This window comes from Phaenicophaeus curvirostris, chromosome 1, assembly GCF_032191515.1.
Source record: "Phaenicophaeus curvirostris isolate KB17595 chromosome 1, BPBGC_Pcur_1.0, whole genome shotgun sequence".
NCBI classification, from domain to species: Eukaryota; Metazoa; Chordata; class Aves; order Cuculiformes; family Cuculidae; genus Phaenicophaeus; species Phaenicophaeus curvirostris.
In genome coordinates this window covers 50,694,709-50,722,471 of record NC_091392.1, presented here as the reverse complement: position 1 = coordinate 50,722,471, position 27,763 = coordinate 50,694,709, and the positions used below count along the sequence as shown (strand labels likewise).

The 27,763-nt window shown below is 36.4% G+C and overlaps 1 protein-coding gene across 10 annotated transcripts in view; it reads right to left on the bottom strand.

Annotated features, from left to right (window-relative positions):
- NAV3 (neuron navigator 3) overlaps positions 1–27,763 on the bottom strand; it is a 563,826-nt gene that overhangs the window by 147,965 nt on the left and 388,098 nt on the right. For 9 of the 10 annotated variants that reach the window (XM_069858034.1, XM_069858023.1, XM_069858043.1 and 6 more), the window contains 4 exons: positions 22,150–22,222; positions 17,247–17,424; positions 3,202–3,270; positions 410–549 (listed from right to left, as the gene is read on the bottom strand). In XM_069858034.1, the coding sequence (XP_069714135.1) occupies positions 410–549; positions 3,202–3,270; positions 17,247–17,424; positions 22,150–22,222 (460 nt within the window). The remainder of the gene's footprint in view (positions 1–409; positions 550–3,201; positions 3,271–17,246; positions 17,425–22,149; positions 22,223–27,763) is intronic. The other variant, XM_069858012.1, reaches the window with a different exon arrangement.

Genomic DNA, 27,763 nt, shown 5'->3' with positions numbered 1-27,763 from the left:
TATGTAATATTCTGATGTAAATATAATACTCTTATTCTCCTTCATCAGAGGTTCAGCTGCAGTCCCCTGAAAATTATGACAGTCTTCCTTTGGGTATCAGTAGACTTGAATACGGCCCAAGACAACAGGTATGCCATATGGATTCATTTTTACTTTAGAAATATCAACCAGTGATATTCCATGAAAAAGATATAAAATATAATTATAACATCTTGAAAGTTTTCAGTCCTTAACTTTAATCCCAAATCAGCCAAAAGTCTTAATCCAGAGCCCTATCTCCACAGATCTTCTGTACCAAGTCTAAATATTAAATTCACTTCTTCGAGCCTTGTAAATGGATTTTTTTTGTTGATATTTTTTTCCTCTTGCATGTTATGTAGAATCAGCTTAGTAACTTCTAATCACTTACCTTTTTCATTTCCGTTTGCATATTGTGGAGGCTTGTTTTTGTCAATGCTGTTAAAGCTCTGGCTTCTCCGATTTAAATTAGAAGCTCCCTGGACTTTGGTACTGCTGCCTGCAGCTGGCACCCTTGAGGGTCCAGGAAGCCTGCAATGGTATAATCAGAAATCAGTTCATTTTGTGTAATGCAACATATAGAGGAGTCAGTATCCAGATTATCAGACAAGAATTTAATACCAACAACTGAAAACAATGATTTGATGTAAGCAACAATGAACAGAAGGATTTAAATTAGTTAGACTCCACAAATGAAAATAAAACCTTATCCTTACACAAACAAAGGGAAAAAGATGCTTCTAGAGTCACAAGACATATAAGAAGATGCTTTGCATTTGCCATTAACATTGCTAAAACAGATTCACCCTAACAAACCATGAAATTGCAATATCAACTTTTACTTAAATCTGTCACTTTCGAGGAGGAAATTTTACAGAAATTGACTAGAGACCCACAACAATACATAGCTGAGAAATATTTCATATGTCTTGCTCTAGTAAATGTTTCACAAATGTTTAGCATAAAAGCCAGGTTTTTAGGTATCTTTGGTTATATTTCAGAGGGCTATTGGCTAAAGCACTTCCACCTTATTATTTTAAATGAAAAATATTGAAAATATATATTTTAGCTAGATGCTACAGATGCATGTATACCTTTTAGACAGAAGTATATAATGTAGAATATACAGTTAATTTGTTAGCATTTGCTGCCATCATCTGAACCTTACTGTGTGTCTATGTTAAGGAAAAAAACATAGACTCTGTTGTCCCTGGTGTGTATAAACCTGCATTTTTTTCTGTCTGAATCTGTTCTCTGATTTAATATTCTTTAATACATGATTACTTCAAACTTCCTGCAGCACCTTTGTGGGCACTCCCACTCCTTTCCAGTTTTGTTATCTGACAGACAAAATGAAATGCTCAAATCAGCAAGAGGTTTTTGTCATAGGAGAAGAATACCTCTCTTGTTTCTCACTCATTGGAACAGTATGATTATTTTAATAGTTGCAATAAAAATTATACCAGAGTTACCAAATTCATTTAGTTTCACTGTATTACAAAAAAAGCAGCATCAGAAGGAGAAAAAAACCTATGTTACAGAGAACTAAAACCATTAGATTTCTTCCAAACTCTTTTTGTTTATTATACTGGTATAACAGTAATGTTCAAATAATGTTATTTTCATTAGCGAATGTATGTAAACAGCTCCATGTTCTCTTCCTCCTTTACAAATTTAAGCCTCAAAGAGCTAATCTATTAGTTATTTTTATGGCTCATTCTGGCTGCCAGCCTGCCCTGCTAGTCTCTGCTCTGCAGCTGTACACGTGCTAACCTTTACCATGAACTGTGAATTCGAGTGACCTTCTGTTTCCTGAAGAATGCACTAAAACAAACTTAAAAATCCATTTGCTCCTTCTCATTACCCTAATTTGACAGGTAGTAAGAGTCCTGAGATGGTTTGTCGAAGGTAATGAAAAAAGCAATGAGAAGGCATGTGCAACACTGAAAACTCATCTGTTCTGTTAAAATATAAGATACTTATGCATATATTCTGCATGCCAGAATATGAGAACTGTCACAGTAAGCACATTATACATGAGGTCATTTGCTCTACACACTTTCCAGTTTACCTCATTTGCTGTCTTTTTTAACTGAATACGGGTTTTAAATTGCTCTTGCAGAATCAGGTTAAGCAGCTAAGGAAATGCAAAGAGGAGAATAACAAATAAGGGACAAGTCACATACCTCTGAACAGGCTTCGGAAACACTGCCACAGATTTAAAGTATTAGACAATAAGACTGTTAACCCCGACATGTTGAATGTGGACAAGACAGGAGCATCAGCAATAAGGAAAACTGAAGACCTATAAATGCAGATGCAAAGCAACTGGACCGTGGTATAGCTCATTCCAAGCTATCACCAGCAACTCAAATTGCGTTAGTGCACTATACTGCAAAATGCAATCTTTATTACAGATTATGCAATTTAGAGTTCATTGTTCTCACCAATGAACTATACAGCAAAGGTATAATTAATGAGCACATTAATTATCCCCCACATAAGAAAAGAAAAAGCTAGAAACAAGATTAAGCTTTAGACCTCAGCTTCTTTCTTCTGCAGACTGGCTTGTAGATTTTAGTGCTCATGGAAATGATAAATTAAGAGTACTGATGAAATCTGAAACAGGTCACCTCCTACACACAGTTCTGTCAAATTCACTGCCAAAACAAAACATCTCATTAGCAGGGACTGTGTGCAGGCTACTTTTGACAGAGAAGAAGTCTTGGGAGTGGTTATTTTTTTCTGCTCTATTTTCTTCTTCCTGAACTTGGCTCTGTGAACTCAACTTCTCAGGTGTGTTTGCAATACATGCAAAATAGCTAGTGGGAACTGGGATGGACTCCCAAACTTCTTTTCGCTCATGACTGAAGTAAGATTTTAGGCCAGAGAGTAGAGAGCACTAAAATCACCAACTAATCCTTCACATCCAATACATTACATGCAGGATACAAAGATGCAGGATACATGACAACCAGGAATATTACTAATATAAAGTACAAATCAGATCCTTCCAGTCCACACAAGGCTTTCCCGTGGCAAAGCTCATTGCTGCAAAGCTTGCACGTGTAACATAAATACACATTGTTTAAAGTTTGTTTATGTCCAAAGGATAAAATGTCAATGGGCATATACTTGCTTGAGTATCACTAACAAGCAATAAATTAGAGATATTTAACTGACCTAGAAGCCTTTTTTTGACTGGTTGCAATTCCACTGTGATTAGACTGAGTTGCATATCTGGCTGTGAGACTGTATGAGAAGAAACAGAGAAATTGAATTAAAGAATTTCTTTGAACATGTATAGAAAGAACACACTTACCAGCAAACTATGAGTTAATGAATGCAAATTGAACATGGATATAAAAAACAAAATAAGTGGCAAAAACATGAAATAATGCAAACGTGGATTTTTAGGAGAGATGCAATGCACAGATTATGAAATAATGGACATTGTTATAACTTGTCTTATTTGCTACAAATTACCTTAGGAATAGACAATGCAGGCAAATTTTCAGTGACTGAATTACTGAAGCCTAGCTCAACTCACACAGAGTGCACCTCAAAACTTGTGCCTTTCTTTTTTTCCTTCTATCCGCAAAAAGTGCTAAGTACAAATATACAGCTACTAGTTTCTCCAGCAACAGGTCTGGGTTCACATCCCAGCAGTTAGGAACTAATTTGCTCTTCCAGATCCAATGTGGATGCAAAAATTCCCACTGAAGAAAGGTGACCACCCTGACAGCAGAGCTGTATGGAAGAAACATCCCATCATAATTTTCCTTGCTGTTACAGCAGCAGTGTTACAGGTCATGTATGTGATGCATTACCCATACCATGAATCAGAGGCTTTGTTAGGAAAGCCCTGATGTGTGCTTAGACTCACTGCTAAATTCCATAGGAAAGCACACCTTTGTCTATTAAGGCATCCAAGTAGTATTTCTGCAACAGAAAATATGCTGTGCCATAGGGCTAGAAGATTTACATTCCTTTTGACACCCAGCAAATTTATGCCTCTGTTCCTTCAGATATTTGCATAGGGGATATGTCAAATGTATGGCCAAGGTAAGATCTCCTGCCAGATAATTTCAGTTACTATGAGCAGGTGCATCCTTTGGGATCCACACAGCCTAAGGCTATAGACAGGTGCCTAAGCCAGGTGCAATCATAATATCACATTCCTTGAATTATTAAGGAAGTGAAAGAGAACTGAGTAAGCAGAAACTCCAATAGTCACAGATTGCTTTGGTTTCTTACAGTTCTGCATCTTCCAGCAATTCTTCTGAGCAGCAGCAGAAAGCAGTGCTCTGGTCCCTGTGTTATAGACTGGCACCACTTATAAGAAACACCTGGTGGTATTTAGTCTACCAGAAAAGTGTTAAGCAATTGCTGCTAGTCCACTGAAGCAGACAGCCTGAGTACTGAGTAGATAGGAGAAGCCCTCAAGGGAGAAAGGTCTTCCCACACTGGCAGAGCAGTCCTGAAGAGGTGCCCAGGGAAAGCACAAGCTAAGGAGCAATGTGAGACTTCAGTGGGATGCATGATTATTGTTACTTTATCAAATTAAGCCCAAGTAAAGGGTTCAGTGTTCCCTCTGTGCCTGCCAATTACAAATGGCACATGTGCATACAACAAATATAAGAAAGGAAAATATTTCTGTCTTAAGATGGAAAAAAGGAATCATTCGATATATAAAAGCAGCATTCAGTTCCCTGATATATATAGTCACAGTAATAACAATAAAGTGCTTTTTTAAACAACCATAAATTCTGTGGGAATTGTAGTAAATTATAATAGTATTATAATAATTAGTTTATATCTTTTTATCTGTATAGTCATTAGTATATTGAATTATATTTCACTTACAGCTATCTTTCTTAATAATGTCTGGACTTATGATGCAAATGCGACATAGAATGTTTTGCTGAAGCTGCTACATTTATGCCTGGCTTAACAATCCATCTTTTTATTTTCCACTCATGTTCCTTTCAACATATTTCAAATGAAGGAATCTAGAAATGATTAGCTGATTAACTGCATTGGCTAAACAAAGAAGTTTGTGAGAAAAATGTTATGTCAGATAAAACCTTGGTGCATTTATGTTGTTAAAGGTAAAATGATAAACAGTACAATCAACATGGACAGTGAACTGGAAAAACAGAGTGAATAGGATGCCTTCCCACAGCATATTGTAAGTTTTCTATCTCAAACAACACCATTCCAAAGTAGCTAGAAAGACCAAATAACTTAATCTCAGTGATGTTCCCAAGTTTTTGATAAGCGAGCCTACAGACAAATAGCACTTTTTTCCCCTTTTTCTTACTGACAACAATCAATACATGAAGCACCTATCTGGAAATGATTGCTAAAATGCTTTTAATTCCATGCCTGTTACTTGGGTCTCATCCGCTAGCAAATTCATGAAACATCAGCTTATAGACTGCTTTCAAGCCTTCCAGACAGGCTTGAAAGGCTTTGATGGATGTCTAAAGCATGGATGTGTGTCAGTAAAGCATCATTTTCACTGTGACTGGGTAAATTTATTTTCCAAAGTAATGTGACCAATTAAAGAGAAAAAAAAAGAACTTTAACAGCTCATAAACCAGGTGCATCAACTTCCTAATGACTTTGAGTTTTAATTCTCAATTAGCACTGGATGCACTGGGCCCATTAAAGTTTTGCACAGATGCCTGTTTCCCAGCTGCTGGCCCCACCACTACAGATGTGAAGACTCTTCTAAGCATCTACACAAATATTTACCTGCTGCCCTCCATCCTACCAAATAATTGTCTGTGGGTAGCATCTAGCAGTCAGGAAAATAAAGCTGTTTGGCTTAAAACAGTTATTTTTTTTTTATGCTTATAGATCCACAAAAAGGCTTAATAAACATGTGCCTGCATTAAAGCAGCACAGTATAAGTTTAACACAATAGCGTTTAGGACAAGTAGGGATTTATTTGCTAAAGAATTAGAAAGGGAGATTCTTCAGACCCTTAGCTGTCCACTCCCAAGACCCTTTCCACTGTCATAATACTACCACGAGTAGTCTTCCCTGACACAGTTATAGCTCAGCTCCATGGAGGAGCCACAGCAGCTGCCTGTAAAGTGCATTAGCAGGACAGGGACATACAAACTATAGAGGAAAAGAACCCTGACTGCAGAGCCGTTACGAAACCCCACTGCTCCCAGAGCTACAGTCTTGTCTTGCAGTCCCAGGGGCAACTGCAGTGCTGGACCTGGGCCAGAAATAGTCCTTCTAGCCTCTGACATCATGCTTAACTCTCTCATTTCACCTAATGCATAGGGGAGAGAAAGCAGATGCTCCTGGTTAAGCTAATCCTGTTCAAAAGGAGTAAGATGGTAAATACACATCTCATCCTGAATCCTGAGAAAGCATCTGGCCTCTGCAAACTGGATTCCAGGTGGAAATCAAGGCCCCTTTTTTTCTCTTGCTAATTCAGAAAACACTAGTCAACATAGAAGATGTGAAATAGTGACCTTGGGCTGTTACAGTTGCTGCTTCCGTGGTGAAATACCATGAGAAAAGGAAATAAACATGCTGAGACTACCCAGAAAGGAAGTTCGGCACAGAGGTATGTGTAGGGAGTATTGGAAGGAAGCTACAAAGATGTTAGAGATTGCACCGACCTTGAGTTGCTGGTGGGGACCACCAAAGGACTCTGAGCCATGTGGCCATGCAGCAGAGTCATTTCCATTGGGGAGCTATGTAACACTTTCCAACTAGACAGGGAATTATCTGAGGGCATGCCGTTGCAGGCAAGATAAAAGAGTTAACGGTCCTAAAAGGTGTAGGGAACTAGGAAATCAATACAAGTGACAATACTAAAGGTTTTTAAATGCCCTCCCACTGAAAGTGAAGTGTGATATTCAACTGAAAAGGACAAATAAGAACTAAGAGGATGAAGATGGAAGGCAAATGACTACTCAACACTGGACTAAACTTCCAGAAATGATGTTCCTGCTATACAAATGGCACAGTAAATCAGGAAAGAAGCAGCTCCTTGAAAGCATGTATATCATGTAAAGCTGAAAGATGGAGCCCCTATAAACCCAGATGCAGAGCATGAATCAACCTGAAAATCTTAGAATCATAGAATCGTTTGGGTTACATGGGACCTTAATGATCATCTAGATCCAGACCCCCTGCCATGGGCAGGGACACCTCCCACTAGATCAGGCTGCTCAAGGCCTCATCCAACCTGACCTTGAACACTTCCAAGGAGAGGGCATCCATAACTTCTCTGGGCAACCTGTTCCAGTGCCTCACCACCCTCACCATGAAGAATTACTTCCTCATGTCTTATCTAAATCTTCCCCCTTCCAATTTTAAACCATTTCCCCTTGTCCTGTCACCTCATAGTGTTGTAAAAAGGCCCTTCCCAGCTTTCTTCTAGGGCCTCTTCAGGTACTGGAAGGTCACTATAAGGTGTCCCCGGAGTCACTTCTTCAGGCTGAAAAACCCCAACTCTCTCAGTCTGTCCCCGCAGCAGAGGTGCACCAGCCCTCTGAGCATCTTCATGGCCCTCCTCTGAACCCATTTCAACAGTTCCATAGCCTTTTTAGATTGAGGATTCCAGAACTGGACACAATACTCCAGGTGGGGTCTCACAAGAGAGGAATAGAGGGGCAGAATCACCTCCCTTGATCTGCTGGCCACGCTTCTTTTGATGCAACCCAGGATATGGTTGGCCTTCAGGGCAAGTGCACGTTATTGGCTCATGTCAAGCTTCTCCTCAATCAGCACTACTAAATACTTCTCCACAGGACTGCTCTCAGTCATGTTATCCCCTGCCCTGTATTGAAACTGCAGATTGCCCTGAGCAAGTTGTAGGACTTTGCACTTGGCCTTGTTGAAGCTCATGAGGTTCACACAGGCCCACTTCTCCTACTTGTCCAAGTTTCTCTGGATGACATCCTGTCCTTCTGGTGTGAGAACTGTACCAGTCAGCAGGACGTGCCTTTGGTGAAGCCATGTTGGGTGTCTCAAATCACCTTCCTGTTCTCCATGAGCTTTAACATAGCTTCTAGAAGGGTCTGTTTCATAATATTTTAACCTCCTACTCCCCTGTGTAACCCAGGGGTAACCCATGTAATTCATGCAGCACTACCATGAATATCATCTACTTTTTATTAACAGTCTTTTGAAAGATCAAAATGATCATGTTACATCACACTGTCATTTTCCTATAATGTTAAGTGTCACATGGTGGTTCTAAAATGCCAGCTATGTGTTAACACTAGGCAGAAGGCACAGGGGTTTGCAGTATTTAATCAAGGTCTTCCTACTTTACTAGAATATTTGAATGATAATATGCAGTTGATCTTATAAAGTGCGTTTATATCCCTAGGGTGATTGCACTCCTGAACTGTTCAAGACTTTTCTATTTGAATGATACCCTGATAAAAAACTGGATTTAAAAGGAAAGAATTTTATATTGATAAAATTCCAAAGAAGATCTTGTTGCTCTATGTAATTTCTGTTTATTAATTTACTTAACAAAATCCTCAGCTGCATACTTCTCATCAGCTTGCCTGGCAAAAAACACAAGAGAGAATATTCTAAGGCTCATCTGACTCCAAATCCCAAGCCTACCTGGAGAGATGCCATAGGAAGCAAAAGTTTCCATGCTCTGCCATATCGAACAGTCGGAGCAGCTAAAAGATCCCTGATTACTCAAATAGACAGCCAAAGGAGGCTGAGGAGGAAACAGAAACCCCTGAATTTTCCCATGAACAATATTTATCAGACATTTCTTTTATCTTTTTAGCCCAGTCCTGGTGAATTGGTATATGCTTATATCAAAGTATATGTATCTGTCTATCTAAATATCTGTATTGTTAAACTGTTGGTTTTTTATATATAAATGTTATACATGTATGTATATACTATATATATATTTTATATTTTGTAGATGAGTATTTTTTATATATGATTCTCTAACACAGAAACACACATATATTTTCTCATTCACAAGAGGGAATCTATGATTCAGGCAATTCTGGTTCATACCATGTCATCTGTGCTACATTAGGTGGACATTTCTCCATTCCACTCTTTGAACTTATGTCATCTTTTACAACAAGACTGCCTCCAATTGATTCAGGCTTGGAAGGAGAGGTAAAATTGTGTTTTCAATGTTTTCCTGTTGTTCACAGTTTATAAACTCAAACTCAGAAAACCCAGGTTTGCATTAACATTTACATTCATGCAGAACATAGTGACTTGTAATAGGAATGGAGCATTCACCATGGTGACCATACCTTCTCACCCTGGTCCCAGTATTTGTACTATCGGTATTTTGTGGAATTTAATAAAAGAGTATATGAAATTACAACTTTAACAAAACAAAAAGGATACTGAATATGTAAAAAAACTGCTACCTAGCTACTGTGCTTATCCTGGACTGTAACTCACCTTAAGTAATGCAAACAGTCTTTTAAAAAATGTTAATGTTTCTGAACAAGTTGGCCAAGTGGATGACAGCGTGCTGCCAGAACTAGGACTATGCCCTTAGGGACCAGTTGTACCCTTTTATGACCTTATCTCCATACCGTTTACAATACTGCACTAGAAAAAAATTATATCAGATGATCTGTCCAGTAATGTAAGCCATTACTCTGTTTCACAGTTAGATAGAATAAGTTTGTAACAAAGTTTTCTCCTAAAGAAAAAAAAGGGGGATTGTGAGAAAGCCTGAGGCTGTCACTTTTTCAAATCTGCACTCATTGTCTTTTGAATCTTTTCATAGATTTCCAGAAAATCCACATTCATTAACACATCCTAAATATAATTGGGATTGCTATAAACCTGCATCAGTTAACCAATTAACACATAGTTAATGTTGTTCTTATTTAAGATATTGAAGTATATTTGTGAGCAGTTTGTTGGGTCTTCCTATTGATGCTAAAATAGTAAAAAGAGCCACACATTACACACAAATTATAAAACCTTCTACCACCATTCCAACATTTCAGCTATGTTCCCACTAACATTTTCAAAAAAGCAGATTAAGTGATGTATAAGTGATTTTCTTAATCTGCTAATTTATCTTATGTGATGATTTTTAAGTATAACCAAAGCTCTTACTTTTTCTTGTTTTGAAAACTTTAAGAATAGACAGTGAGAAAGCATGACAGCCACATTTTGAAATGCAGATAGAACAAGAGGCAAAGAAAGAAATATTCTTGAGCAGATGACAAAGATAATTTATAAACAGGAGAAATAATGTGCCACATCTTCCTAAAGAAAATGTTTAGACAAACATCAGGTACTTTGCAGAGAGGAAGAACTGTAGAAAATTCTAAAGAACACACAAGGGCAAGTACTAACCAGTAAAGGTCAAGGTTTTCATGATCCAGCCCACAGAATTATGTAAGAAGGTAATAGATACAAACAGTTTCTGAGAGGCTGGTAGTGAAAAGTTTAAATAAGAGATGATATGCTAAAAAAAATCTTAAAAGTTATTCAGAGGCTATAAAATGCGTTATAATTTACATTTTTATATTTTCTTTCTAGTAAGTGTTATAGCTATAGGAAAGATCACTATTTTTTAGGAATTCAAAGTCCATTTTGAAAGCTGTTTTTTTCCCTTATGTTAAGCTTAAGAAATTTTATTATCTATCTTCTTATCTTTAAGATGACGGGATAGCAATAAAAAATAAATAAAAGATACATTCTTGCTATTATTCTTGTTCTGCCTTTTCTTTATGAAGTTTACTAGAAAGGTTTTGCAATTATCTAAAAGTAACCCTTTTGTGTATAGTAAATTCTAAGTCTTTCAAACAAAATAGAAATATGTACTATGAAACTTCAAATCATGCTGATGTATCCTTTTCATATTGTTTCAAATGTAGCCATTAACAGGAATTTTACAAAAAAAAAAATCAAAATAATTGCTAATGAGATCGTGGCAGTAATATTAGTATGTAGGAGGCTATGAAGGTCTATTTGTTTTGTATTATTCTGCCAATATACCATAGCTGTAGCCTCAAAAACTTCTGAAACTGCAATAAATACCAACATGTAACGACGTGTGAGGTAAACAAAAGGGAAGTGCAAGCAGAGCCACTTTTCCTGATGACCTATATGGCGCTGATCACAGCAATAAATATCTTCTCTAATTTATGCAATTCATCATTATTAAATACCACCTATTTACCCAGGTGCAAATCAGTTAACTGATGTCCTTGATGCACAGAGATGCTATTTACTTTAGTTACTTGGACTTCAAGACAATAAAGATGAAAGAGCTTCCCTCCTGAGTTCCTTTTGACTTGAAGTGCGAGGACAGTAATGATTGCATCTTTGAGGAGTAGAACAAAATAGGGCCAAAGCTAATTGTCAAGATAGAAAGACAGCTCAGTTAAAGTAAAATTAAATCCCTAAGGTCCATTTGAAGGTAGCTGCTGCAGATCCTGGTGCAATCATATTAAGCAATTCCTTCTGCATTATCTTCCAGACACATAAAAATACATCAGATTAGTCTAATATCAGTTTGTTTGCTCAGGCCTCTAGTAGAAAACACAGAACATAAAGAAGAAATAAGATTTTTCCTAATTATTCTTCTTTGCAGGCATTAAATAATGATTCTGTAGTGAGAAAGCAGGAAACACCTGCCTGTTTCCCTTCATTAAAACCAACTAACTAACAATGGCAAGAGCTAAGGACAGCAAAGAGACTTGGTTCATTATTTTCCTTTCCATTAACCAGGATGACACAGAGCTTTAAACATTCAATTTTTTAGCCTATGTCAGTGCAATGCACTTGGTAGAGACAGTTAAGGTTATATTTTAAACCTCTAGAACACTGAAACAAAGACATTTCTCTAAATACAGAGCTGTGAAAGCAAGATTGCCATACAGATTGCCAGTATTCTGGCACGGATCTACTTAAACTCATAATCATAGCCACTACCGTTGCATTACTGTATTTTACACATCACAAGCTGTGTGTCCCATAGCTTTCATTTTTCCCCCAGTACTTCTGAGTAGGAGGCAACATGAAACCCAGTTCATTCCAGTAGTTATATATGCAACTGCCTGTAGAAAACAACTACCTAATTTTGTTTATGCGCCTAGGAAAACCAGGGTGCTCTTTTAATATAACAAATTTAACAAAATCCATCTGGACCTCAAGCTGTGCTCATCATTCCTGCATGTGACAAAATAGTTTGTCCGTCTTGGGGAATTTTGCTGACAGCTTACTGAAACCAGTTACTGCCTAATCCATAAATGAGACAGAACTTCTTTCATCCACATGTGTTTTCTCTTAGTATCTGGGTGGTTGAAAAATCATCACTGCAGAAAGTTTAGATGTATTGCCGTGATAATGGAATCCACTAGCAAAGCAAAGCATAAAAATATAATGTAACCATTGTCATCATTTATCTGTACTGAAAGATATAAATAAGGCCACCAGCACTGCATTTTTTTAACTAAATCTCAAAGCGTCAGCAAAGTCATAATTAAAGAGTGAAGTGTCTACCTCAGATTTTGAATATTCGATTCCCTCAGTTAGTCATAAAAGAACACAGGAAACTTTAGGATAAAAAGAAATCAGAAATCACATCTGAAACAATTATGTCTCTTAGATTACCATTTATTATCTACAATAGATTTTTCCACTAATCATGTAAATGATTTTAAGATTTTATACTTAGTGGTACAAAATGATAATCTTCTATGATTAAAACATATTCTTTGTAATGAAATTTCACTTACATTAAATCAACTTCCTTCATATTCTGATTGTAACCTTCCCCTGGGGCTTCTCTTTATCAGATAAACCAACCTGGCTATGAAACTTCTAGAGCCCTAATATAACTTTTCGTGCCTGTTTCAGCTTTTGTTGACAAAAAGCCCAAACGCTCTCACTGAGGTTGACACTAAAGTAGGTTGGCTTCAGTGGCAAGCAGAATGGGCTCAGACCCAGTAATAATCACAGACATTTATCATTACTGAGAACATCGTAACCTGGAAATCAGGATGAGATTATCACCATTGTCATCATCAACATTAGGACCACTGTCTTGAATTAAGAGAGTGACGCACTAGCCCTGTGCATGCAAAATTTTCTTGGCCTCTAGCAGGGCCTGAATGCTACCACTTCATTATCCTGACCATCTTCCATGGAATTTCTCAGAGGTATCTCCCTCGCCCATGTATAATCTGCATTTCTTTCTGAAACAGCGGAGACTATAACCTTTTCATACTTGCTTAATAAAGCACACACAATGGCTTTTTACCTCCTAGGAAATCAAGTTGAAATTAAGTGCCTGAGCTGGAAGCAACAAAGAAGGTAACTTTTCTGATGGAACAATCTATCCTACAGTAACTGTAATTATTAAGACACAGTTTTAAAGACTTAAATTACAATATGAAATGTTATTGCTTACTGAACATTTTTTAAAAGTACACAGTCTATAGCAAGCATCAATCCTTTTCAGTGTATATGTTCTGGTTTTGCTTACATGCCTGTGCACAAACAAACACGTGCACATCAAATGTGCTTAAATATATACAGTGTCTCAAAAAGATAGTCTTAGGTGTCTAACACAGTAGAAATATATGAGTTTTCAAGTAAAATACAATATTATATGTATCAGAAGATTATTTTCACAATAACACTTGAAAATTTAGTCAAATAAGATTTGACGACTTTTGTCATTATTGAATAAAGATGAGCGTGTCACTCAGGTATTCGCTAGTATATTTATTACCTGGCTTCTGCCATAATACTAAGATAATTTTTCTTGTTCCTCTCAAAAACCTGAAAAAAACTATTTCTAAGTAATAAAGGACCACACACCAAATTAATGGATAATAATCTGTTATGTGCATTTGCCAAGTAATTTTTCCAACATATACACCATAAGTAATTTGCTGCCTTAAGGTTTCTATGTACTGTTTTCAAATTATAAAACATTAAAAACCAGAAAGTACTAAGATTTTTTAAAAGCATATTCAGAACTGCAACAGGCTAATAACTGAGGCACAGCTGCATAATAAACATGTAATAATAAATTGCACTCGTGATTAACATTTATTATAATAGGATAAAAGAGCTCATTTTATCACTACTACTTAAAAAAAAACACCTAAAATTACTCTATTATTGATAGTAGTTAGATTGTCTATTGAGTTAAAAGTGAAGAATGTGAAATTATTACAGACTTTCAAATTTATCACTTTTCAATACCCTTCTTTAATGACTCTGCATGGTACTACTTTTTGTCAAATATACCTAAAGGTCTCAAGTGTCCTACGGGGCAGTCATATGAGCTCCTTAGGAACTTCTGAATCACTAACTCCTTCCTGGTAAATCAGACAGTCCTGTTTGTTCCTTCTGTAATTAATGTTAAGACACTGTTGCCATGAAAGCAATCATGTCATCAAAATCAGTCTTGGGAGTTATGTAATCTAACTGTCCTCATTTCAGACAGCAAAAGGCATGTAAGAGGCAAGATGAATCCCAACAAAGACATCTTTTAATTTTTAACTTTGTATTTTGGCTTCTTTCTAAACAGAAGCTTTTATTTACTCATTAACAGCTTCAAACTAAAACGCTGAAAATAGTTTTGAAATATTTTCTAAAGTATATGTTTTGATTGAAAAAAAATTAAATTAAATTACTGCTATGAAAAAAAAGTTTGCTCATTCCAACATGGAGAGTTCATACCAATTTATACCTATACATGCCCATCTATTTGTGGAAATCTCATCTTTCAGATGTACTCAGTTTTCATAGAAGGGAGAATATTTTATGCTAATTTCCTGATATGACTTCAAAATAGCGACAAATGAAAAAGACTATTATTATTATTATTATTATTATTTTTAAAAAATCTATATTTCTGTTCATTTTTTAAGTCCTGGAGCTCCTTGTTTTCCTAGCAGCTCAGAACAATAGATGTACTTAAAGCAGAAGAGAGAAATCTTCTGTAGAAAAGAAAGCTTTTGGAAGTACCCTTCTTTCTATTCAAAGGCTTTACTAAAAATATATGGATAGAGAAAACCATATTCTCACAGGCAGTACAGAAGTTTATGGTGATGAACATTGAACTTCTGTGTATGTGAAAGCAAACATAAAATCTTGCTTTCAGTTTACAGATAGGAAACAAGAAAGATGGTATCAACCTCAGTGTTGATTTTTTACAGAGAAACATTTTTCAGCTGAAACTTAGCTATGCATAGAAAGTTAATCAAAGAATGAAACTAATTTAAAATCCTGGCATTAGAGTAGAAGGTCTGAAATATATGGAAGGAAGTAGAAACTTTGTTAAAACAGCCTTAGATATCACTTTATGAAGATATGAATGCTGGGGTTCTTGACATGGAATGACTACCTTCCCTCCTAATGAAGTATATTTAAACATAGCAAAGTAGAAAGGAGAAAAAGGCACTGGAAGACCATCAGATCTTGGGAAATTATAATGAAAAGAAAGCTTTATAAAAACTTCATCCCCTCTTTTCCATCCCCTCTTTGCCTACCATTCCTGAGCAGACAATGGACTAGCGTGCAATCACTGTCTTCCAAATAGTAAACAACTGCCTTGCTCCAAGCCTTTTTGGACAAACAGAATTCCTTACAATACTACTGATGTATAAAGAAACACAGTAACTATTTTTTATTAAAAATTCACCATAGGTAAATTAGAAAAGCAGGAAATGTTTCAGTTCTTTTATTATCTTATAAACAAAACCAATAACCAAAGGTATTTGCATGAAGCTGGCTAAGGCTTTAATTTCACTGATTAAAGTAGTGAACACTTGTAGACCTACACTGAATATGTCTTCCTTATGATAGCAAAAACAATTTCTGAACCAGATATTAGTGCCTCCAATGCAGAATTAAAAATATCCTTCAGAAAGCACAAATTGACTTCAGAAAATGTTGAGAGTGGTCAGACTCTTCTATTCCCAGAATTTCCCAGATTACATGTTAATATTAAACTTCAAAGAGAAGGCATTCAAAGACATAAATTTTCAGTAGCAGGGAAAAAAAATGCATTTCACATTGTAATACCCAAAGCAAACGCAACTGTTCCTTAATATTTTTATGAAATGAGGCAACTGAAATGCCATCAACAACATTTTCCTACAAACATATTTTTACACCATTCCTAGTTTCAAGATAGAGTTCTCTATTAGGCTGAATTGTGAAATGTTTTCTAAACTGAAGAAGAAATAGATTTATTATAAACATGAAAGTGTAATTTAGACATGAGCGGACCCAAGAAGCAAAATTTCATTATTGCAGTCTGATACTTTTAATCCATCCTAGATCATTGACCTATCACATTCTAAACATTCACTTGTTCAATAAGTACACAAAACATGTTAAACAAGCAATTATAAACAAGCAGATGATAAATATTAAACCAAAAACAACAATACATGAAGTTCTTCAATAACCTAGATGTTACACAATCCTGCATGTGAATGGCTTTGTTTTAATTTCCTCAATAAAGTATACATTGCTAATACTCTTTCCATTTAAATAGATATTTGTGTTTTAAACTGATTATTTTGTCATGGCCAATGAGCAACTACCTTCTCAAAATATGTTTTCAGCTTCAATTCAGCAATTGAGAATTCTGCTGAGTGCTTTGCTTTCCTAAAACTAAATCATAAACCGACCATTTAAAAGAAAAAAATGAACATAGATTAAGGCCATTTCTTCTCCCTTTCACAAGACATTCAAACAGAATTAGGCACTCAAAAACCAGAATGTGCAGGGATACAAAGAGTCTATAATGAATTAAATCATTAATTGTGCCTTTTCCCCATGTAATTTGTGAATCATTTGAAAATGTTCCTTTAGATGTGGAACTGAGTATGTGAGACTAACAGGAAAATAACCAGAATACTAACCTCAGGGTATGTATAAGGGTCTCTTAATGTGCAATGGATGGTAGAATCAATAATGAAGTGAAAAAATGCCTTACAAATAACTAAAATTTGGACTAAATTTCATCGGGAACGCTCTCAGCTCTCACTCTACCTTTAGTCCCAAAAAATGCAAGCTTAATACCAAGCAAACACTTAAGATATTGTTTTCCTACATCCATTGCAAAATAGCTAAAAAAAAAGAGAAAAAACCAGTCTCTTAGGTCTAAAAAATGGCCTTATTTATTCATCCAATTTTATCATTTCTGAACAGATAAATATAAAGCTGTTACAAATGAGAAAATTAACTTTTTAACCTACCTTGACTGCATATCTTGGTGTGTTTTGGACTGGCTGGCTTCAGCTGGAGGTGAAGGGACTTGCTGTTGTAGCTCCACCAAAGACTGGTAGTACTGCTGCTGATGATGTTGCTGCTGTTTGTACCGAGACAAACTGAAAAACAGCCCTAAAATGGCTTTCAAATTTCCATTCCTTATTTCTGTTTAAAAAGAAACAAAATTTAAAAAGGAAAAGAAGTGAAACCATTGAGGTTTTAGACTAGGAACAGTTTTATACTAAAACATCTCTGTACATATCTATAGCTAGACATGTTTATGCCTTACATCTCTTCCTTTTTCTCTAGTATCAGGGACACGTTAGTTATCACTAATACTTCAATGTTTGTTCTTTTCTTTGCTTATTTATGTGTCATTGTTGCAATATGCACAACTATAATGTCCTCATGATATGTCACATGTATACGCTCGTAAAGAAGAGTACACCAAACAAATACCATACAAAATATGAAACAAATGCTTCTGCCTCAATAAAGCATAAAGTAACCAGAAGGGCATTCAGAAAAATCTGAATTCTTTCCAGCCTCAGGTGTACATCTCTTCTACCTCATGGCTTTAAAATACTCTTCTTGGTGTTGGGGCAAATTCTGTCCACACTGAGAGCACACAGTGACTTCTACACTCTCCTGCGTGGAAAACTGGTTGGATGGCCGGGCCCAGAGAGTGGTGGGAAATGGTGTGAAATCCAGCTGGAGGCCAGTGACAAGTGGGGTTCCCCAGGGCTCAGTGATGGGTCCAGCCCTGTTCCATGTCTTTATCAATGACCTGGATGAAGGCATCGAGTGCACCCTTAGCAAGTCTGCAGATGACACTAAGCTGGGTGAAGTGTTGATCTGCTGGAGGGTAAGGAGGCTCTGCAAAGGGATCTGAACAGGCTGGACCTCTGGGCAGAGTCCAATGGCATGAGGTTTAACAAGGCCAAGTGCCGGGTCCTGCACTCGGACCACAACAACCCCGTGCACTGCTACAGACTAGGAGAAGTCTGGCTAGAAAGTTGCCTGGAGGAGAGCGACCTGGGTGTGTTGGTTGACAGCCGACTGAACACGAGCCAGCAGTGTGCCCAGGTGGCCAAGAAGGCCAATGGCATCTTGGCTTGTATCAGAAATGGTGTGACCAGCAGGTCCAGGGAGGTTATTCTCCCTCTGTACTCAGCACTGGTGAGACCGCTCCTCGAATACTGTGTTCAGTTCTGGGCCCCTCACCACAAGAAGGATGTTGAGGCTCTGGAGCGAGTCCAGAGAAGAGCAACAAAGCTGGTGAGGGGGCTGGAAAACAGGTCTTAGGAGGAACGGCTGAGAGAGCTGGGGTTGTTTAGCCTGGAGAAGAGGAGGCTGAGGGGAGACCTCATTGCTCTCTACAACTACCTGAAAGGAGGTTGTAGAGAGGAGGGTGCTGGGCTCTTCTCCCAAGTGACAGGGGACAGGACAAGAGGGAATGGCCTCAATCTCCACCAGGGGAGATTTAGGCTGGACATTAGGAAAAAATTTTTCACAGAAAGGGTCATTGGGCACTGGAACAGGCTGCCCAGGGAGGTGGTTGAGTCACCTTCCCTGGAGGTGTTTAAGGCATGGGTGGAGGAGGTGCTAAGGGGCATGGTTTAGTGTTTGATGGGAATGGTTGGACTCGATGATCCGGTGGGTCTTTTCCAACCTGGTTATTCTATGATTCTATGATTCTAGAAAAATCAGAAAGAACAACAGTCTTGTGGATGAGCACACACCCATTTGTAAGAATTTGCAAGGAACATGAGAGAAATAGATCGATGGAAAATATCTACTATAAAAGGTGACCATGAGGTTCATGCTTACATCGTTGAACTTTCCAGGTACATGGTTTTTCTAGTTTTCTATTTCACACTGCTATGACTGATTAATGAGGGCTTCAAAACCATAGCCTTCACATGGAGCTAAAATCATAGAATCATAGAATCACAGAATAGTTTGGGTTGGAAGGGACCTTAAAGATCATCTAGTTCCAACTCCCCTGCCATAGCTACTTGTATGAAGTTTTGGTGAGCCACAGTAACATCCTCACATCTCCCATTCCTTTCTTAGGCTTTCCCCAGACTGTGATGAAGATTTTAAAAGGATAGTGTTATCATTTGGTCACAAAGGGCTCTGTGTCAAAAAGGAAACCTCAGGAGGCTATAATGAAATTATCCGCAGCACTTATTTTTTTCATAACCTCATTGTTGACTTTCTTTGGCACAGAACTTCTTGTGAAAGGTTTTCATTAGGCCTACAGCAACATTGCAGTACTTCTGCCTTCCTTGCAAATCTAAATACTGAGCTGTATGTGCTACACAGCCTTTCTGAGGTAATGTTTAAAGCAGAATTTATAAACAATGACTGTCATATTCATGTCCTTTAAACCGTATTAATTTTCTTTCAATAGGATTAGGCAAAACTTTAGTACATACATTAATGGGCCAGCAACCATGGGAGCCCTTATGCTCTCAGCCTGTTCTTCAAAAGCAAACACAATTTTGGACACTTAAATATACTTTGCAAAATGGAAATTCATTCTAAGTATCGAAACATTCTCATGTCCCCTATGGAGATGCTGCAGGATCTTTGATTGCCCATGAGACCCGCAGAGACACGCAGAAGAACTTTCTCAGAATTAGAAATCTTTTTAAGCAAGAATGACTTTTGCAGTCATGTTGATTTCAAGGAAGATCATTATTAAGGAACACAGAAAACTTGTATTTAAAATTATCTTTTAAAAGCCCCAACAAAAGCACATAACTATCCATCTTCAAGCTGTTCTAATTGTCAAAATTTTTCTGCACATGATACTGGGTTTTTTTTTTATGATTTGCATCACTTAATGCTCAGAAAAAGAACCCTTTGTTAAATCCCACTTATCACTTTTTATCCTAAAATGTTGCTCTTTTTGTGTTGAACTATATTTTTACTAGCTCTAAAGAATGTTATCAGTCCTTAAATTCCTTTTCTTTCCTGCTTCTAAAAAGGTTAATATTGGAAGTTTTCTCTAAACAGAAAAAAACCCCAGAATCTTCTAATATGTGCTCAGCACTTGTTAGGAAGAGGAGGGAACTGTTTTTCTTTGTAGCAACAGCATTACCATTTAATGTTTGTGTACTCCAGTAGAGAGTCATTAGTCAAAACCCGAAAATTACTTTTGTGCTAGACCTCCTTGCTCAAGTGTCAAAATGAGGTTGGAAAACTAGGTGTGAAATCTTCGAACCTTCTTAAGCTCATGTTTTACTGTTCCATAAAGTGTTTAGTCATTAATAAATGACCAGTAGTAAGAAGACAAATTTACAGAAAAAATTAGACTTACTCTTCCTAAAGTGGATGGATTTTAAACATAAATGTGCTGACAAAACACTATGAAGATAATTTGACAATTTCATGATAAAAAAGTCTGATTTTCTAATTTCGTCTCCTCAAGAGTAATTGTAATATTCAGGATTATACATGCTAAAAATGGTATATTTAAAGCAATCACACTTTTATGACAATTTACACAAACATTGCTACAAAGATATTACAGGATTAACATCAGATTCATGACAGATTTTGATTTAAAAAAGTACAGAAAAAAGTGTCATGCACCATGTCATGATATTAATTAATGAACCATATTCTCATCAAATTAATGCTATTTGCACATGAGATTGTTATTTCATACACAAGCAAAAATAAGCTGCACTGAAAATTTCAAGTTCTAAACAGCTTTGAGGTGAAAAGAACATGTAAGTGTTCAGTATTCTCTTCCATCAACCTATCTAGAGTACATACAGAGGTTCTTTTTAAATCAGTTAAAGAGCTTTCCATAAACTCAATATCAAAATTAATATATTATACCTATTGTGGCCATGTTAAACATTGCTAAAGTACTAGAAAGGAGGAGATGGTGAAACATAACAATTTTAAGTTTATTTCAAAATCAAATAATGGTTAGCATTCAAAATTGTTTTCTATGTGCATCTTCTAAAATTAATCTGAAATTACCATCTCTAAAAAAAATGTATTCTTTCCTTCTAGCTTTTTGTTGTGCTCCAAGCAGAATTCAAGTACAGGGTTGCATTTTATTAATACCTATTGCCTACAGCTGTCATAGGTATCAAAGGGATTTTGAAGGTGCACAGCACCTTGCAGAACTGCTTAATCTGTCACAGGACAAATGCCTGTCACAGGACAAATGCCTGTATATGTTTTAATAATTTGCAAGATAAAGTTTCCACCTGACTTAATTTTACATTATGAAGGCAAATATCACATACTAATTAAGACAATTGGTACTTTAATGGTTTTGATTTGATGTATTTATTAAAGCAGTTGTAACTGGATTAGGCAATCACTTGAGCTGACTAACAGCAAAAAGGGCTATAATATAAGCAAGAAGACCATTCACTCTTTTACTTAATACAATGTAATACTTTGACATCAAAGGAATACAATAATCTTCAGACTCATACTGCAAGCATTACTGCTAATAATAAATTTGTTTAAACAAATAGTCTTCCCTGCGTTTACTTCACTGAGCAAGATTCTTATATTGATGTTTGTTGTTTTTAACCCCATATATGACCAAGTTAAAAAGTAGATTTAGGAAACTCTGTACCTATCTAATATTATGAAGATAACACGAAAATATTAATACTACTGAAAAAAATACTTTAAAATATTGTCTAAAGCTTTATAAACATATTGAATTTCTTGCTTCAGTTTCAAGGGAAAAATTAAAAGGAAGTCTAAACTCACTTCCCATCACTGATCTATATTTGCATGCTGTTCAAGATAGCTAAGTTTGGTATTTAGGTGCAAATACCTTGTATTAAGGAAACTAGTTTCCAGAAAAAGATCCTATTATTTTTTCTGATGCTCTATTTCTCTTACCTTCTGCAGAAAGACCCTGGACATTTACACCTCTGGCTGCCAGAAAGCTGAGGCAAACATCAACATTCTCAATCTGCAATATGAACAGAAATAACAAGCAGCATGAGACTATTTGACAAAATATAAAAATGCAGGGAGGGAAAAAAAAAAAAGAAAGAAAGAAACAGCCCAGGAATGAATACTTTACATTCATCACATAGTGCAGCTCTTTACCAAAGTTTAACAAGAATGATTACTGCTAATTGGGGAATTGATATAAAGCTTTCATTGTCCACTTTGGTGCTTAAAAACAATTCATAAAGCCTGATCCAGAATGGCATGCTGGCAAATCAGCAACCCACCTACTTAACATAAAACTGGATTTTATACGCCACAAACAAGTAGCAATGAAAGCATCCATAGAAGATTAGAAGCTGAGTATATGTCTGGAGATGTGTGTGACTGAATTAACTAAAAAAAAAATAAGCAAAAACTTCCAACAAATGTGATATCAAAGATATTTCCTTGGGATGATGTAAAATTCTGTGCACAGGTTTATTCATATTTTTTCCTTCAAATCTTCTGCTAAACTTATTATTTAATGTTTATGCTCCTCTGAAGAGTGCTCGCTTAGTAAAGGACATGGTACTGACTTACATTAATGGTTTAGCAGAAATCTACAGTTACCACAGAGAGCTTCAGATAAGAGAACATGGACCAATAAAAGCATAAAATTTCTGTCTCTAAAACGAGTCACCACAGAACTAATTTGACTCCTGTCATATGTCTAATAGATTAGGGAGCCAGGATCTTCCAAAAGGTTCTCTTGAGTCACCATTCCCAGCTGGTTTCTCTAGCCCTCACAGGATGTATGAAGCAAATACTCAGATATAAATGCCAAATCTTTTAACTAACAACTTTGTCTAAACCACAAAAATAAAACAAAATGTTTAACAAAATGTGTTGAATACCTATTTTCATTGGAGCACATTAAAACAGAGAAAGGAATAACCAATGCCAGAATCATAAGCCTCCAGTAGATGAAGCCCATGTAGTTAATTGTATTTGAACATTTGCACATTTTACAATAACTCATATCAACAGTTTTCAACCATCAAAACAGGCCGGGTAAGTTCATGCCTTGAATAAAAGCTACTTGATCCTTGTCAGTAGCTTTTCTCACTGAGAAGGAGGGCCTTTTATTATTGTCATCTTTCTATGACTATAGTTTTGCTATTATTCTCAGAAAACTGTAGCTGAAAGGAATACAAAAAATCCTTTCACTACTGACCCTAGATTACATTTCAAGCTAACAGAGAATCTGTTTATCCACGGGTTACATTTATAAACTTACAAATACCTGCAAATTTTTTACATATGTGCTTTCTAAGGATAATAAGCTCCAAAGCATTAGTAAACACATTTTTAGAAAAGTCTTTTAAAACACTTGTTTTCAAGAATATGTTGCCATTTATACAGAACGATAATCTCTCTCCTAAATGAATTTAACAAAACCCCAAACCCAGAAATAACTTTGCAGCTAACACTAACTAGAGTTACTCCAAAATTGGGGTTTACCATAAAGCTTTCATAAATCCATTTGACAGGTGTCACCAACTGACACAGCTGTGAATATGGAATAACCAGCCTGAAATAAATGGAATTACTCCAACTCTGGCCCAGCGCGGCAAATGCAAGAAGCTCAGGCAGTGACTTGTCATTTTCTTAGATGCTTATATAGTTTTTCACCATAGAAAGAAAAAACCCCAAATAAGACAGGTAATTTTGTAAGATGTATACATATAACACATTTAAGTCTGTTGAAAGCTGGCTGCCCCTCAAATAGGAAGATCTGCTCCTTGCTCACCTCCTCCCAAGAATGGGGCCCTGCTGTTGCCGCCTCTGCTGAGCTTCAGCACTTCTCTGAGCACAACAGGCACTGGCTCCACACATAAAACTCACCCAGCAAAAAGGCAAACGTGTTTTAGTCACTCTGGTTTCCCGTGCAGTCAAATGAGCACAAGAGTCAGCAGAGGGAAGGGTGCGTCCCAGCCTGAGTAAGGCATGCTTTGGGATAGGAAAAGGAGGTGGGAAGGAGGGACAGGCAGATGGTGCCACTCTTGATGGCAACAGCAAGTCATGGGGCTGGCTCAGCCCTGACCTCCAACTACGCCATGCATCAGTTGTGAAAATAATGCACACGTTGAGAATATTTCTACTCAACCTTTAAATGATGTCAACTACATAAGAGAACAATTTTGGAAATTTTCCCATCCTGCAGAATTTTAAAGACATGAAGATTTGCTTGCATATTAACTGCATAACCGAGTGTCTCTTTGAACTTCCAAATCAACCATAATGCAGAAACAACTACTTCAAAGACAGGAAATTTTGCTTTACAACTATTAGAAGCCAAAAAAGAGAGAGAAAAAGAAAAATCAGACTGATACCAGTAGCATCCATTCCAAATTACTGAAAGAGTATTTCCTAGCAGACCTCCTAGTGTAAGAATTTTCCATAATGCGCAAGTGTCCTCTGCAGTAGTTCAGGAGACCATAACTATAAACCCCCTAATTCACTAGAGAAATTTGCTGTAAAAATATCACAATATTTATCTGCAGTACTGAACATTTAGTAAATCGTAAACATAATACATGAGCCTTAGCCTACATTTAAGGTGAAAAACTATCCTATAGAAATGGTACTTGGTTACTTGTGTTTGCTTCTACAGCATGTGTCTTTGGAGTGACATCTCAAACTCAGATAAAACTAGTCATTACCATTAACACCAATGACTCAGTATACTGCAGAACTACAAAGTAAATTCTTTTTTCCTTTGTACTTCACCAAGAGAACTGTAATAGGAGCCCTGAGTCCAAAGTCATTCCTCTTGGTGGTGGTGTATGTGGCAATAGCAGTGGCCAACTTTCAGACAATAGACTGTGGTTCCACTGTTAGCCTTATAATAAAGTCTTGTTTTGACTTGTGAATTGAGTAAGTTTGGTGTGGCAACTCACAGCCATATAATACATTGAAAATGTCAGAATACGACTCCGAGTCTGTTTTCTGATAATTGCTGCAGTTACTATACAACTCAAGAACTGTTAGGAAATTCGATGAGACGTGCATTAATACATTCTCAGGTTATTTTAACTTTCTTTCTTTCTTCTCCAGTCTAGAACACTTTAGCTTAAAAGCTGTCTCATTCTTAAATGTTCTGTTTCTCTAAACATTGCTTTAATTACACACTTCTTGCCTTGGCAAACCACAATTATTCTTTGAACTAAAACCCTAGCAGCCCCAAACACTTTTTTTTTTTTTAAACTCACCAACAGATGAGAGTAATTTTGCAATTCCAAATGTTCTAAGAGATTTCAAGCAACTTCCAGTCCTCAATACTGTTTCAATCAAAAGCGGTATGAATCCCTGAAGTTCATATTTATTTAAAAAGTTAGTGGTGGAGCTACTATACACTGGGGTAAACTCTTCCTAGAGCTGACGCTGCATGTGTAAAACTCTACCTGTTCATGTATCAAGGGCTGAAGATTTTGCAGCGTAACACTTAGCAGAAATGCCAGGAAACATTTGTATCTTACACATGCCCACGATTTTGTAGGGAATTTTGCTTGCTAAAAGAGCCAGTTTATAACACAGCTGATGTTCCTCATTGGTGAAAATGGTATCATCAGAATTACCAAGTGATGAAGCAGAAGACATAATTCATTACAATATAGAATTGAGAATATACAGATTGACTTCAAATCTTACATATCAAGACACAGAAAGTGACTCAAACTTGCTTCTACAGATAGATGCTGCCAAGATCAGACTGTTGCCAAACAGCTCTCCATCACCATAAATCCCTGGGGTTTTTTTTTGTTCCAAGGCACTTATATTTTATATTAAAGGTTCAAAGAAGCAGAAGAAACATAGTGAACTGGATAGCAGATCTTCCATATCAAAAATCTTAAAGCTTATAAATGGGATAAAGAATTAATGATAGAATAAACCCTCATTGTCATGTAGATATTTGTTCACTTAGATACTCAATTAAGCATGTTGAAAGCATATTACATGAGATTGCTTTTCAGAGGTAAAGAAAGCTCTTGTTGATAATACAATCACTTCCTTATCAAAAGAATAATAATAAGTAAAATAATAAGAATAATTATAAGAAATATAAAAAAGAAATTAATTATAAGAAATAGAAAAAAGAAATTAATTATAAGAAATATAAAAAAGAAATAAGAAAAATAATGAAGAATAATAATAAGTAAAATTCTGACATGTGCCTCCAGCATTGGGGGTACAGATAAACTCAGCAAAGAGGATGAAAATTCAGGAATTAAGATTTGAGGGCATCATCAGGTAGATGACATCATTTGATGCTTTTTAAATTGTCTACTGAGTTATTCTTACAACATATTAAGCTTCTTCCATAAATCAAATCCTTTTAATATTGCTCATACACACAGCATTATGGAAAAAGCACCTGAAATACTTAAACCATAACTACTAGTGAACCCCAGAACACTTCTCCATCTACATTTCAAGGGGCTGTAGTCCAAACAATGTTGTGCAAATAGGCAGCAATGTCACAGCTCTTACAGCATTAATACATTTAATGGCATACAAAGAAGACACTTTGCAAATCTGCTGTAACATACTACATTGCGTAGTTGTGGGTAATCTGCTTTTGACTGGAAGCTATTTGAAATTTTACTGAACAGAAATAAATCACTAAACTAGACTGTGGGACCCATATGCAGATAAACAGTAGTACTTAATACACAGCAGTTAGCAGACTTACAGGAAGAGCTCGTTTGTGGGATTGTATTCACCAGTGACTCAACATATAGAATATGTCTATTTACTACAATTATTTTTGCTGTTAACAAGATTAGCTTTTACCTCTTTTGTCTGGCAACAACACTTTCTTCACTTCCAAACATTATTTTAATTGTGACATGCTCTGGAGACATGTAATGATGACTAATGAGTGTTATGTTTTTCTGAATTTACAACAAGCTCTGAAAAGTATCTTGGTTTTACTAACTCTGTCTTGATAAGTTTATGACAATATAGTTTGCAAGACTATTCAGACACATAGACAAGTTAGTTGTCATTTGTCTGCTTGGAGCTGGATTCCTCCTGCTGAAGAATGGGACACCTGTATAAATACGGCGCCTTATTATTACGGAATTTTCCTATACACATATCCTCCTAGAGCACTCTTGATTATTTTGGCAGCAAAAGTAAAACAGTAATTTCTGTTAGCACATCACTCAGCACTGCCTTCCATAGCAATGCATGGGGTTTGAATATGTGCATCGTAGACTTAAGTTATATAGACTCCCCTGTAAGAAACTGGAAAATATTTCAGTGGGCATGGCCTAAACTCTGATCTTCCCTTGCCTAATAGAAAACAGTATGATATTTGTCATGTACACTCTCACAGATACCTGTTTAAGCCTCATACAGATACACACACTCTCTAAAAGGTCTCTTTTTTGGCCAAATATATAGTCTTGCACAACCTGGTACATCTAAAGCTGCTCACAGGGATTGAGAAGGACTATTTATTTCACTTTCTGTTCTATTGACTCATCCATTACACACATTGTGACTTGTTGAC